Raw genomic sequence first — 16,289 nt, 5'->3', positions numbered from 1 at the left:
AAACGGCATCCAACCTCTTTGGGAATCTAATTTACTGGTCTCTATTAATCTATTTGTATTTTCTCTTGAAAAATAATTCAGCTCTGACGACTTGCTTTCAAATTATGATAACATGAAATAACTCAATATGAGACCATAATTCGTAGAAAATAATTTAATAGACAAGGCAGAAAACTAAGTCTCGCAAAATTGGTAGAATGGCCAGTTCAGTCCAACTCTGATTGATTTTGTAACATATCAAAATATATATGAAACTAAAACAACTCGAAGGGTAAGAGAATGATAAATTTGTTTTTATTTACATAAATCTCATGTTTACCTCCATTTATAAGTGAGTGTGTGATAGGAATGCGTGCGGTGTGTGTGTGATGGTGAGGGTGGGTGTGTGAGGGTATGTGTGTGTGAGAGAGAGAAGGGGAGAGAAAGAACAAGATATAATGGAAAGTTGATAAAGATTAGATTGTATGTTATTTGTGTGAGAGTAAGAGGCTAATCATTGCAAAAACTACTTTGGTAAAATGATCACGTTATTGTTGGAAGGCCTTTCACACAATGTTATTGTTTTGGGTAGGCCTACTTGATAAATCTTCTTCAAACAAATAATTCATGAATACAAGGATGATCGTACGTCCTCTAAAAAGTAAGAATGTGCAGGTAACCATAAAAACAACGCCCAACTCGAAGAGGTCAGTCATTCTGGCAAGCTTGTCGCTGAAGAATAAAGTGTATCATGACGTTTAAAGGATTTTGGCACATTTTTGTGCTCATCAGCTTCTCATCTTTTATTCAATCGAGTAAGTTTGTACATTTATTATCAAATTAATACAGTTAAATAGCTGTTGTGACACATTTTAAGAAACATTGATTTAATTTATATATAACATTTCATTTGAAAAGAATCACGAGGGCGTTATTTAAGAGCCCTAAGCTTCTATGGGCGAAATATGCACTTTTTATATAAAACAGTACCGTTGTACCATTACATGCAAACATTTCAACTTGATTTTTGTCAATTGAAGATGGTGAAATCAACTTCGTGGAATAGTTACCGTTATTTTTTTAATCAAGTGATGTTTTTTTTCTTTTTATGAAAGTGTCGGCGGATGTGTTGTCAATATTTAAACTGAATGGTCAAGTCCAACACAACGAAAATTTGATTTGAATAATTTGAGAAAATGTTAACACTCTCAATTGCACCAGAAAGACATTTAGAATATGAAAGACTGACGGTTTAGAATTTCATTCATTTCTACAGATTAATGCATAATTTATGCAAATTTTTGTCTTAATGCTCATGAAAGAATCGAAGACGGTATACATTCACCATTCCTGCTATACATGTATTATATTGTATTATTTGGAATAAAAACTTAATGAAAGAAGTATTAAAATCATCATTATCATAATTTACTATCGTAATAGAGATTTTTTATCGTCAAAATAACTGTCATTAGAGTTATTTCAGGTGGGTGTGTGACATCATCGGTTCATGAAAACATGGTAAAAAGAATAAATAGACATTGAATGCATTTTGACCCATTAGAATGTGTATCGGTAATTTTATACAATAAAACACATTTCTAGTTTATATCCATTTCGCAAAAACCATTTTGGGGTGACATTCATTAATATAATCTAGGTAATGAAATGAAATATTGACATGCACTGGGGGTATTTACCAAAACTAATGATAGGCTTTAAAAGGTCAGTGACTATACTGACAAGATTTACATAATTAGTAAAGAAATCAGACCCTGGACACTCCAGTATTTTCTTCAATTTTTCATGATTATACCATAGAGCTATTAACTCTGTTAGCTCCATGATTATACTATTATTTCCTCAGTTAATAGCGACCCGATTTTTTCGAGGTTAGCGCTAGGGTTGACATGGTTTGAAATAGATTTTCTATTTAATGTCATGGTTGACGGCTCTATTCCGTTATTACACTTTGCGAAGTTTGGATTCGGGAGTCTAACATAGGCAGCGGAAGCCTTGTCAATTTTTTTTGCATGTATCACCCCTCAATTTTTTTTTTGCTTGTCAAAAAATTTTGGTGGTCCCCCCCCTAAAATTTTTGGCTTCCGCCGCCAATGGGGTCTAAGAACGATTATTTAATGAGGGTGTGCTGGTTTGAGATTTAAAAAAATGAAACGCAAAAAAGAGAGTTTTTGCACCCCAAAAGGTGATGACTTTGGTCTAATTTCTACATTTTAGCACGCCAAACTGATTTCCATGCAGGGGGGGGGGCTGCCGGCCATGGTGTAGGCCTATAACATACCGAACATCCCAGCACCCCGCTGCTGAGGGCCGTGTTTAGATTTTACATATTTATTTTGAAGTTTGAACTGATGACCTCGTACGACATGTACGAGGAGTATGATGAAAGTAGTCACCAATCATATCGATCCAATGCATTGAATTACAGATCAGTAGCAGTCTGCTCCTGGTCTGTAAGTCAATGTTTCACTGGGATCACGAGCAACTCACCTCTACGTCGCTTTTGTAAGACAGTCAAGATTTGATATTGCAGAGATTTCATAGGATTAATATGATGAAAGGATGAAAGAGTTATGTCCAAGTTTTTGATATGCTTTGCATTTTTTTTAATCCACTGCACTATTTGTATTTGAAGAGCTCAATTGCAAAAGGGGCTAGATCAATTTTTCATCAAACAAGTTTTTTGGTCTTAATGTTTATATTTTTAGTATCACTCTAAGATGATACCAAAGAAGTTGAAATTCCCATCAAAAAGTGAACAAAAATGGCAAATGAATATCACTTTTTTTATCTAGAGGGGTTAGATCCGTTTACAAAAAGGACTAGATCATCATAGGTAATTTCTTGGGAAAAAAATATTAAAAAGAAATATGAAGACAGGCATATATCTTTTATACCCAATTTTATGTTGACATGGTAGGGTATCATGACAATTTAGTTTTTCGGATAGAGAATATTGCAGTATGGGAGAATAAAAGACATGCTTGCCTTGGAATGGTCTAAAGTGGATCTAACCCCATTGTAAACAAATTTTGAACAGCTCATTTGCAAAAGGGGTTAGGTCCATTTTGTTTTTATATAAACTTTTATTTTTTTGGGGGGGTCTCAATGTATAGATTTTTATTCGCTCTGATGATAGGAAAGGAAAGTTGAAATTCCAATTATAACTTGAATAGAAATGGCAAAGAAAAAAATCGCTTTTTCATTCAAACGGGGTTGGATCAATTTCAGTTTGATTGCAAAAGGGGCTAGATCCACAATAATAATTTTTTACAACAATACTTAAAAAATGAAGACAGGTAGATTTCTTTTATGCCCCATTTTATTTTCACATGGTAGGGTAGTATATCATGATAAAAAAGCTTGATTTTCTCGTAATGGTGTAAAGTGGATCTAAGCCCTTTTTGTAAACATAATCTTCATTTATAGAGCAGGGTAAAACCCTGGTGTAGTGGTCCACCTGCATCCAACCTAATCAGTTACATAGGGAGGAGCGATATGTGGGTCATAGTGCTTCAGTTCGCTTTCTCACAGGCGTAGTTGGCTGTCTATAGATCTAAAAGTTATCTGAAAAATTCGATTTTGGGGTTTGCAGCATTACAAGCAGTATCAATAGGATGGAAGAAATACATCTTAAGATATTATTTGAATTTAAATTTAAAGTTACACTAGCAAGGTTCTTTTCATTTTAAACTGCGCGTAATTCTGTCCACATCAGACATAACATAGTCATACGAGGGGTTATTTTCTTCGGTTTACTTCCAATTCGTCTAATGTCAATTAGTCCAATTGCAAACTCGTCTACTGTCATTTGGTATACCATCAGTTCATCCACTCACCACATGGTCTACTTTCCTTTAGTCTATTTTTTTTTTTGGTTAATATGTGATTTTATATTTTTCCAATTTACTGTATATATTTGAATTTATGATGAATTGTCAGGCGCCTTGAGCATTCCTCGGAGTGGATATGTGCGCGTTAGAAATATGGTTATTATTATTATTATTATTAATGCCATGCCGTCTAATGGCCGGTTGGTCCATTAGCCATTTAGTCAATATGCCATGTGGTCTAATCAAACTAAAGTGTTAATTGTGCAAAATGAATGAAAAGAAAATGGATATTAGACGAACTGGTTATTAGACGAAATGGTAATAGACGAACTGGTGATTAGGCGAAGTATAATGATCGGACCAAGTGGTTGTTTGACGAAATGTTGATGGACGGAATGGCACTAGACCATGTGATGAGTGGAAGAGTTGGAAGTTGACGAATTGGCAATTTACCACTTTTTTATTGGTAAAAGAAAGATTCAATGATCTTTTCAATGCAAGGAGATTATTTGATCCTGTAGATAATTCTATTCAAAAAAATCTAGCACACACAGAAAGTAAAATATTACAAAATAAAATGCACTATATCAGCAGATTTCTCGTACATTTTTGTTTGGCCTTGACTTACAGTTACAATTGTTTGAACGAGTCATGTAAATATACCAGCATGTATTAAGATGGCAATATTACGTCATGATTTTAACGATAGGTGGCATATCTTTCTCTAGGCCAGAACACTTGTCATAAAAAGGTAATACATAACTTAGTAGTATCATCATTATGACAAGGATCATTTATGAACCGAATGACAACCATTCTTTTGTCAGTCACATGTTATATTAATGAGTGTCATTTCAGAACCATATATGTATACCGGTACCCTCAACTTTCTTTCTAACTTTTCTTTCACCATGATCACCGAAATATTATAAATCTATGCGACTTCTTCTAGTTTCTTGCTGTGAGAGGGGGTGTGGCTTTAAGACGTAGAGTTTAACAATGGTATATATATTGACTATAATGACTAAGGTCACCAGAGAGACGGGCATATCAAAGGTTATCAATACCAGTGCAAAAAGGTGGAGTCCCAGCCCAGCTAACATGGTCTTTTTTCTGAACGTTCTTGAAACAGTTTGTTATTTGAACGTTTTAGGACGTCCGTTTGTGTCGGGTTTTCGTTCTTTTAAATACATTTCAAAAGTTTATTTGTAAGACGATGTTATTCCAATGTATTAAAACAATAATAATAAAAAAAGTTTCAAAATTTTTACGGACCTACATAAATAATTTTATTTAAGTTATATGTTTTGATAAGAAGGGGGGGTGGGTAGAACACAAAGCTAGGTTCATCTATGTAGATTAAAAAACAAAGAGGTGGCGGGGGGCCAACAAGAATACTGATAAGCAAATATGAAATAATTACGATGTAATCATTGTCACGGTGATTTTCTGGTCGTTTTTATTTTCTTTGCATCATTTCATTGAACGAAAAACAATAAAGGAAGAGTATATGAATGAAAATTCAAATACATTTAATACAATGAAGACATAAGAAAATAGAGTCCGGGACAATATCACATATAACTGACACAGACGGGGCATATAATGTGTTAAAGGTCAAGTCCACCCCTGGTAAGTGCTAACTTGAATAACTAAAGAAAAATCAAAGTAGCATAGTGCTGAAAATTTTATCAAAATCGGTTGTAAAATAAGAAAGTTATGACATTTTAAAGTTTCGCTTATTTTTCACAAAACAGTGATATGCAAAACAAGGTGGGTCAGTCGATGATGTCCATCACTCACTATTTCTTTGTTTTTTATTGTTTGAATTATACAATATTTCCTTTTTTATATAGATTTTACAATTAGGAGCAACTTGACTGAAACATATAGTATTAAACAATGCTAATTCCACATGTTCAGGGAGGAATTAATCGTTGTATCACTTGTCAATGAGGATAAGATTCGAATATTTCAAATTTGACATTATAAAATACAAAAGAAATAGTGAGTGGATGACGTCATAGTCTCCTCATTTGCATACCAGCCAGGATGTGCATATAACTGTGTAAAATGTCATAACTTTCTTATTTTACATCCGATCTTGATGGAATTTTCAGTGTTATGCTGGTTGGATTTTTCTCTTTTTATTCAAATCAACTTTTTGTTGGGGTAGACTTGTCCTTTAAATAAAAAAAATGAACGTTTTCTGGAATGGGTTTAATCTATCAGAAAACGAAACATAAAAGTAAAAGTTATATCTTTAAAACGGATGTGGGCGCGTCATGGTCTAGTGGTTCTGACTCTCGCCTTTCAAACAAAGTTCAACCCTAGCCATGGATTGTTTCCTTCAGCAAAAGAAATGTATCCACACTGTGCTGCACTTGACCCAGGTGAAGTGAATGGGTACAGGAGTAATTCCTTGCATGCACTGAGCGACGGTGATGGTAGCTCGGGCTAAAGCCGGGGTAATAATATATAGCAAGCGCTTTGCATCCTCAGGCAAAAAGCGATATATAAATCCAGCATTATCTTTATTTATTATTACATATCGGTATTGGTCGAGGTTAATTCTGACTACTACTATTCTTTAATTTGATTAAATGTTTGGGATAAGCCGTCGATACGCTTTTTCTAGTGAAAATTCCACACATTTTTACTTGTATTCTCTTTATTCTATGTTATACGTAGTCTTATGATTTATGCATGTAAAGGGGGGGGGGGTCGGGCAGTTTTCCCACAAGAAAAAAAATGAAATGTGTAGAATATTTCTTCAAAACGATGTCCAGTTCTACCACAAAGTTAGATTTTCATTTTTCTGATCCTCCTTTACGTATATATATTTCTTTACGCTCAGTCGTGATGATCATTTTTTTTTGTATTTAAGTGTGATGATACAGGAATTTTGCCACGTACGGCGTGCTAAATCATATCTTTGGCTGACTACATCAACAGCCTGAAATCGTATGTATTTAAAAAATGTATTATCCTGATACAGATGTTGCTCAAATATTCATCGGTGATGACACCTCACCGGGAATTCTCTATGCTCCACTGCCGGAACCCAGGAATGACAACAACATCTTGGAGTCGCGCTTTACTCTGATACCTCTTGCTGAGGACAGCACCATATCGGGGATCGACTATGACCCAGGGAATGATATGGTGTACTGGAGTGATTTCTACAATGATCAGATATGTCGAATCCCCATTGGTGGAGAGAGTCCGCAAGAAGTAATAATATCGACAACCAGTAAGTACAGAAGAAAACGTTTGCTTTCAGTTTGAGAAAGACCTCTGCATGTCTGCTTGGAATTACGTATAAATAACGTATGACAGTTTCCTTCACTCAATGTGATAAAATAATGTGAGCTATATGACTGTCTTTTTGTTGTTAACTGTCAGACATTATCAATCGTCTGTTTCCATCCAATTTCCTTAGATTAATTCATATCCATATCCCCGGGGGCACTTCCATTGACGAGTGGATACCAGGCGCGACCAACGGGTCTCGAAAAGCACCCTAAACAAGTATTTTCCATATTCTAAAAATGTACCCCTTAATAAGTATTGGCGTGTGAAGCCCTACCCTGAACAAGTATTGGCGTGTGAAACCCTACCCAGAGACAAAACGGTACCCTTGACAATTATTCCATGAATTGATCCCCTAAAGAGTAGTGGTCAACAGCGATATTTTAAATGTTATGTCACGAACGTGAACACGGACGTCGGCTTTTTCGTTAGATAGGGTTTAGTACCGCCCTGCATTCTAAAAAAAAGGTTTACCCGATATTGAGTAAAGTGGGAACATCAACATTCATGTTGGTTGGGTAAAATGATGTTTGATTGAAATAGTCCAACATGGGGTAAAAAAATGTCCAGCAAACATGCATGTTCCCTTTCTACCCAATATTGGGCAAGACTATGTTCAGTGTTTTTAGAGTGTGGCGCCCCACGATCCGTTTCTTTGGTCGCGTCTGGTATCAACTCGTCAATGGAAATGTCCCCCCCCCCTCCATCCACATTTTCATCTATATTATATTTTACAACATATTGCTTTAAAGCTGGTTTTAATAGGCTAGCTTTTATTGTGTATAGGATAAGTAATGATGAAAGAGCAGGGCATAGGCCTTGCCCTGTCCGTCTATCAATATGCTTTATACCACTCATTCATGGCTTATCCACTTGACCGTATTTCTAATAGCGAGTTTTCGCAATTGCAACGGGCATTGATCCTAAAACATAGTAAATCTTTTGAAAATGCCTGTCAAATCACAATGAACAGCTGAGAGGACTTTGTCGAAAGTTGGTGAATCATCCTAAGAGCTGATCGTCCTGGAATTCGGAGCTGACGAAAAACTGCAAATTATGTCGTATTCAGAGTCCAGGACGGCACTACTGTTTTGATTTACCGATTTTCGACAAAGCCTTCTTTGTCATGAAGTGCTTTTGACAATATATTTTCTGTATTCCAGAAAGCATCTGCGTAGTGTTTGCGGCAACTCCCTTTTGAGGTAGAGTGATACCCCTTGTGGCGACGCAGGGGGTCATTGAGAATAAGTCGGGATTAGCTATTGGTCCATGCCAATATTATCTTTTACCTTGTACTGGTATTAAAAAACCTCTTTGTTTCTGGACTTGGAATATATATAAAAAAATATATAAATAGTATAGGATTTGTATAGCACACGTATCCACCTGGTAATAGGTGCTCAAGGTCCTCCTATATTACCTAGACTTAGCTACTCTACTGATTCCGGTGCTCAAATCCTTTTGAGGAATTACTTCCTATCGGTACCTATTTACCTCACCTGGGTTGGGTACAGCGCATTGTGGGCTAATTTCCTGCTGAATGAAAACTTTCAATGGCTGGAAATAGAATCCACGTTCCTCAGACCACGATGCCCCCACATGTTGCATTAAATGAGGTAAAGTTTGAGTTTGAGGGCCTTATCAGGGGACCATTTCATGAAAGTTGTCATTTCCTAGAACGTGTCAAGAGGCCCGTTTCATAAAGGATTTGCAACTGTTGTAACATTGCCATAATGGCAACTACCATGGTAACATGCTCAGCAGCCAATCATAATCAAGGTTTCCATGGAAGTTGCCATAATGGCAAAGTTATAACAGTACGTTGCAGGTCCTTTGTGAAACGGACCCCAAATCTGACAACTTATCAGATTTAACAAATTTTAATCAAACGCTCTCCAGAACCCCATTTCGGAAACGCTTACGATGACATGGTTGATATTACACCCTGAGCCCAGTTACATTAGTTATTGCAAATAATGGCAAAGTCACCTTAGTAAGCATTAGTGTGTTGAAAATTGTCGAGCAACATTTTTTATAGTAACCATGGTAACAATGGTTGTTGTACTACATCATCTTCAAAAAGCCTATGCTCTGTGATTGTTTTTCAGGTCCACATACCATCTCTCTTGATCTTGGGAATGGAAAAATCTTCTGGGCGATGTACAATGACGCATCTCTCTCAATGGCCAATCTAGACGGTAGCTCCGTAGATACAATTTACACTTATCAAGGATTTAGGCAACCTACTTTGATCATGTGGGACCCCTTCTCTGAGTAAGTAAACCATTTTTCTTATGTAACGGATTATGTCTTAACTATAATGAAATTGATTTTGGCAAAATCCAACAAAATTAGAATCATACGTTTAGGTAGTTTAAATGCATTGTTATGGCAAACGTTTTTGATGAAAATCGGTATTGTTCAGGAATCATGGATATTAGGAAAATGCAAGAAAGTCAGTTTACGTAAGTCCCATATGTGTCCGGTGTGTTTAGTTCACACGCACATCAGTCGATAATTCTCCATTCTAACGTAAACATCTTCATGCATACACCCAAATATACCCACACACTCACCCACCCACACACTTCCGCACATCCATCCCCACGCCCACTCATGAACGCACAAGCTTTCATATTGATTTTATAATAATAATAATTATAAAAATAGTCAGTTCTTGTATAGCGCATAACAAATTATGAATAACGTCTCTATGTTTTAGTGCTTCCAAAGGACTTGGATATTACCCAGGTTGTAGCTCTAGCAGCTTTCACGCGCTCGGTATTTCAAGGAATAAATTCCTGCCAGGTGCCCATTCACCTCACTTGGGTTGAGTGCAGCACAATGTGGATTGATTTCTTGCTGAATAAATATATGAGTGAGGTCCTCTGTTTATTTTCATTTTAACGACCTTTATTAACATCTTCATTTTTTTCATACATGAAGGTACGTTTTCTGGACGGCACGCTTCGCAAACGAAGTTGCGAAATTACATCTGAATTCCAGTGACAAGGAGGTGGTGATACCCGTTACTGCAGAGGCAATGGCTCTGGAGCGGTGTGCTGATGATACCAGTAAGCAATAACACACAGATCTTTATAAAAAAATGGTTAAGGACTTTAGTCATAGTTGTCGCTTCTGGGTGTTTTACAAGACAGCTTGCATTCAAGAACAAGTACATGTAGATCAAATCAAACGAAACGCAAAGTGATTTTCAGCCAAGTATCAAATGGCAAACGCAAAGTGACAAAGGAGTCCTCGATCGATTTAAAATTGGAGCCGAATTAAATTTGGAGCTGCAGTGGTTATCTTTTTCTTTGGAATAGAAAACATTTATGACAATGTATGACGAAAACGAGAATTCCAGAAGGGAAGGTATGTAGTTCTTTTGATTTTGGTGTATAGATTAAGGAAAATCTCGAGAAAATATCCTTATTACACAATCACAAAAAGTTTCCTATTTCAATAAGCTTTCGCTTGTTGTCCGCAATCTTCGTCAGACCTTTGTCATGGCTGCACCAACAACAACGCCAGCTATAAAATTGATTTATTGGTTTTACTCTTCATGGTGATCATTTGCCATTATTCTTCCGCTTTCAAACTTAAGGAAAATTATGTCATTTATGATTTCAACAGATTTATAGATAAGTTTATACAACAAAAAGCTCCTGCATTATGCACACCTAGCTTATCCGAAATCTTACAGCTTTACGTATTGGCTCCAGCAAGATAACAAAATTAAAAGTGACAAATAAGTTGTGGCAAAAAATACTTCATTATACAGTTTTACTCAAATTTTCGACGGGCCTCTGTCTTTTTTAGGAGATTACATTGTCACATATTAGTTCTTGACCACTGTTCACTTCACATCACTAATTTGATTATGTGTAAATTGTTAATATTGCAATAAGACTTTATTGTCCACGATAATCGTAAAACTTTCATATCTGTGCCAAGCTATTTATCTGAACTAAAGATTTTTTTTTCTCGAACAGCCCGTTTGTTTTACTACACGAATTACACTAAATTGGGCGTCATCAATGCTGACGGGAGCGAGGACCAGACAATCGAGGTATTCTCCACCCTGTCTCTGGGCCAGTCCCTCATAAGCAAGTATGGAAGCAAGCTGTTCTGGGTGGGTATGGGATTCGATGAAGAAGTCAGCATATACGAGTACGATCTGAAGTTCTCTTCTCTCACCCTACGTAACACGTCGGTGACTCTACAAGACGGCAGTACACATAACATCAAATCTCTAGGAACATTACGGGTCATTTCAAACAGTAAGGCAGATGGTTTGTTCACAGCACTGGCAGGGGGCCGGGGGGGCAGTCAAATGTATTGCTGTACACACGCGTGACCAAAGTATTTCCCAACACCCCCTAAACGAGTTTTTTTCTCTGTGTGCAAAATGATCTCCAAAGAAGCTTTTGGCGGGTTTTATTTACACAATTTGGCCCCTAAAATATGACATCGGGAAAAAAGCTTGGGGAAAAAGGAAAAAAACATACCCTATACACGTTCGGCTAGTCTCTAAAAAAACTTTGGAGAAAAAAAAGCGCACCCAAAATACGTTTGACCCCGTGATTGACCATTGACCGGTCTTTCAAAACCACCCTTTTTCTTAAAAATCGGTGTTTTTGATACCCTTAGTGAGTCCCCCGACGAGTCCACGCGCGGACCGCGTCCAAAACGGAAAAAACACCCCTTTAAACGCGTTTTTTGGGGTCACGCGTGTGTACAGTAATATATTTGACGGGGGCGAAGGAACCATGGACCACCCATCGTTACACGAACAAGAAAGAAAATGAGAAATAAAATGAAAAAGAAGGAAGGATATCATTTTCTGAATACTATATGAAAATCCATCACAAAATTCATTTTTTTGTATTCTAAATGTCAAAATTTTGCTTTCGATTCTCTCGCTCGCAGCTCTTGAAATTATGCCCCATAGCAATGGGTAGTGACGCTGCTGATTCAGAAGGGGTGGGGGGTTAGAGGCTGTGCACCCTGTGGTCGGGGGAGTGTTGATCGGCAAAGTGACCTATTTTGTTCACATACAGGATTGTAAATCTACGCTGTTAAAATGTTGAAATTAATTGTATGAATGCATTTATACACCGTGGTCACCTGCTTGGGCAGTGTTTGTGTTAACAGACTGTTCACGTATTAGACTGCAAACATGCGATTTACAATGATACGCTGCATTACTGCATAGCGCTTAGTGATTTCTGATAATGTTAGTGTTAAGAAATATACAAGCAAGCGTTATTATTATTAATTATTATTACTATAATCATCATTATCATCATTATTATTATTATCATAAAATGCTCAAATAATTCTCATTATATTTCACATTCAGCATGGATTTAGGTCTCATGCAAATATATCTTTCATACACTCGCCAAAACCGAATTCTGTTTTAGAATCAAATTTTGATTCAGAGTTACAATTTATTTATGTTACAAGACAAAGTTCAAATAAATAATCACAATATAAGATCACAATAGGCTGCAATGTAGGTATGTTGACCAAATGAGCTTCGACACTGAAGGTCCATATCGTAATCAACTTGGGTTTATCGCTTGTATAATGCTTTTCAAATGACTGGTAGTTCTATCTGCAGGAATTTCATAAGGTCTTAATAAAGATGGAATTTCTAGAAAAACAAGTATGCGTGTAATGTTAAGGCAGTTGGTTTGTTTTTACTTTCAAACAGCTCCATATGACCAACCAGTTGCCATAGAAGGATGTCCTGAGAACATCGTAGCTGTGATTGACGACAACGCCACAAATACCATTAACACATCGTCGGTCAACTGGACTGAACCTGTTCTGAACAGTTGGTCCAGCTGTCCTAGAATGAACTTCTTAGGACCAGGAACTAATGGCGGGGATTACCCTGTTGGCATAACCGAGGTTTCCTACCAAGCAACAGATGCGGCAGGAAACAGCGATATATGCACATTTACAGTGACGGTTCGAAGGGGCTCTGGTATGTTCTTCTTCTCAATCAATGCAATTTCTTATTGGTGTTGTTATCATAGAAATAATTGTTCACATTACTATTAATTTGAATAAAAACAATGTATACAGTTATGAAATTGCCAACCTAAAGGAACAAAATTCTGGCAACACCCCAAGTGTCGTCAGTCAAAGTCGTTTTAGGAGCTTAGAAGTGGATGGATAAACGGAAGTGCATTGCTGTCGTTGTAGGCCTAGTTTGCAAAAAAAAATATATAATCTGATATCATCATCATCGTCATCTGTGATAATGCAGCAAGTTTTATGCCACTTCATGAAACCTACGATATGTACACTCTAAAAAAGGGGCTGAACTTTGAAACCTAAGGGTTGGTACAATGCCAGCACCCCAATTGATGTTAATGAGTTGAATTATGCTAATTGGTGCATCTTTAAGGGTGAAGTTAACGGCATTGAGCACCCTTATAATGATGATAAAAAGGCAGAATGTCAATTTTCCATTTTTGGGATGAACACACGGCCTCCCGTTCATGGGGCGTACGCTCTACCACTGAGCCACCATGCACCCTAATAGGGTGTAGAAATGAAGTGCCAATTTGAACCTTACTTAAAGTCAATTATTACCAATAAAAACAAGTTAGAATTTGCATCCTTTAGGGCGTAAACGAAACAAGTAATTATTGGTGCAAATAATAATACGTCGGTTTTACCTTTACCTACATGTATGTCATTGGGTGGGTACGGCCCCACCTCTCACACCTGCCGCAAATCGGACTCTACAGTCTAAACAATAAGTGTTTAGGAAAACATCCTTTATAAAAAGAGTTTAGTCTTGTTTAAACCCTCGTAAATTTGACATTAACCACGTAGCCTAAATTTTTAAAAATTTAGTGTTTTTTGACACCCTTATTACGTTACGTATATCTTGAAAAGGACATCCTTACGTGTTTTTTTTTGTCACGCATGGTATCCACAAGTCAATGTGAGTGCCCCCTCCCGGGCCTCAGCAGTAAGAGGTGGTGAAACACTGTTATTATGTCTTATGGAAAGAACACCTGACCTGCGGACATCCCAGCACTGAAAGAGCAACATCAATTTTGCATCACAGCAAATGAAATGGCACAGAAGTTCTACCATACATTTGCAGGTCGGCGTCAGCTTTGAGAGCAGGGTTGTCTTCCCAATAGTGTATGATACCTTGTTTCTACAATTATTATTTATTTCATATTTTATTCTCTTTTTTTATTTGCCATTAGATGTAGCGGTTCTCACAGACGCACCAACAACGGTTCACACAGATGCACCAAACACTGAACGTGGTTGTGCTCGCTCTCATTCTGGTGGCGTCACTTTATCTTCATGTTTTTCAACCATGGCCATTGCCCTCATCGTCTACTTCTCCGTCGGACATGTCGGAAAATCCGTGCTGACATAATCAACCAAATAATCTCCATCCTCTCCATGTAAACGAATTAGGGGCCAGCCTGTTAAGCGTGTATTGCCAAAAAAATGATATGTATAAACCTTCCAGCGGCTATCCTAAGGAGAACGGGGGATAATTGTCCCAAATTAATAACCCCAAGTATTAAAAAAAGAAAAAAGAAAAAGGGGATAGGGTCGATAAATGTATCGAAAAGAGATGGTATAATGAGGTTGCTATATAGTTATCTTGGTTATAGATCACAATTATAAAACTCGTCATTGTTTTAATGTTTTACAATATCATTTATGTATCCCTCCCTCTAAGCTTCACATTGTACAAAAATATAGTAGTTACGAGTTGTTTTACAACCAGGGTCTTAAAGGTATTCTGTTCAACATATAACCGAACCATAATGATAATGATAATAATAATAATAGGCATTTATATAGCCCATCTATCTAGAAATATTCTATTCCGAGGCGCGTTGTTGTTATTATTATTACCCCGGCTTTAGCTCGAGCTGCCTCTCAGCGGTCATGCATTCAAGTAATTAATCCTACCGGGTACTCATTCACCTCACCTGGGTCGAGTGTAGCACAGTGTGGATAAATTTCTCGCTGAAGGAAATTACGCCATGGCTGGGATTCGAACCCACGACCCTCTGTTTCAAAGTCAGAAGACTTATCCACTGGGCCACAACGCTCCACTGCGGTTGAAATACACATATATGTGTAATTTTTTGAAAGTAATATTTTATTCTTTCCAAATCAAAAAGCATATAGCATATATTATAGTACAATCTACAAATCATTTTCATTTTTCATATAAAAAGAAATACAGCATTGATAACTGTTTGAACATAATGAACATGCGACATAATTTAACTGAAGTTCTGAGAGAAGTTTAATCTGTCTTCAAAACACCCCTCCCCCGTCATCTAAAGCACAAACGGACACACATACACACCCTCACACACCGCACACCACCCCAACAACCGCACCCCCTCCCCCTTACACACACCCTCGGGAGTACACAGCCCCTTGTATTATCATATCCATGATATCAATGCATGGTGAAAATTTCCCATTTTCTGAGATGGTGCACTAAAGTGCCCCTCTTTTCAGCGAGTTTTTTCTCCTCCTCATCATTTCTATGATTTTTGGTTTTATTTCTTGAGGTGAGGGGGGTATTTTTATTCCTACTAGAAACAAAGATCATGTATTTGATAAACAGTATTTTATGATTAACCAACTGTCGATTCCCTACATTAGATATCTTTACACCAATGTATATTTCCTCCTAATTTATATTTCTTATATCAATTAACTTTAAAAGAACACCACATGCCGTTTTTCCATAGATGTCTTATTTTTCACACTTGAAAAATAAATGTTCATACGTTTCTTCATTTTCATCACAGAAGGCACAAGCATTGCTAGTAGTAAATTTAAATGCATACAAATATCTTCTAGTGTATATAAGCTCATACGACATGTTAAATTGAAATTCCCTCAACCTACTGTTTAACGTGGACTTCCTAGGTCTTAAGAATATTGTACGAATATTGTTTATATAGAAATCATAAATTCTCTGTAGATTCGTAAAAGCAGATGATTCTTCAAAGTTTACATTTAACATATCTAGCCGTGTATATATATGTGTTTTTTTTTAGTAATACCAATCAATGTACTAACTCATTTATAAAATATTAATACAAGTATCATATCAGTGTT

The 16,289-nt window shown here is 36.8% G+C and overlaps 1 protein-coding gene across 1 annotated transcript; it reads left to right on the top strand.

Moving 5' to 3' along the window:
• Nucleotides 1-658: 658 nt before the first annotated feature.
• On the top strand, nt 659-15,040 carry LOC121426720. Its single transcript, XM_041623099.1, has 7 exons — nt 659-794; nt 6,832-7,086; nt 9,254-9,419; nt 10,092-10,219; nt 11,141-11,428; nt 12,868-13,143; nt 14,390-15,040. Exons 1-7 carry the CDS (start codon nt 731-733, stop codon nt 14,566-14,568), a joined length of 1,356 nt encoding a protein of 451 aa, XP_041479033.1. The 5' UTR covers nt 659-730; the 3' UTR covers nt 14,569-15,040.
• Nucleotides 15,041-16,289: the final 1,249 nt, after the last annotated feature.

The sequence above is a fragment of the Lytechinus variegatus genome, chromosome 1, assembly GCF_018143015.1.
Source record: "Lytechinus variegatus isolate NC3 chromosome 1, Lvar_3.0, whole genome shotgun sequence".
Classification (NCBI taxonomy): Eukaryota; Metazoa; Echinodermata; class Echinoidea; order Temnopleuroida; family Toxopneustidae; genus Lytechinus; species Lytechinus variegatus.
This window is presented reverse-complemented; position numbering and strand designations above follow the sequence as displayed.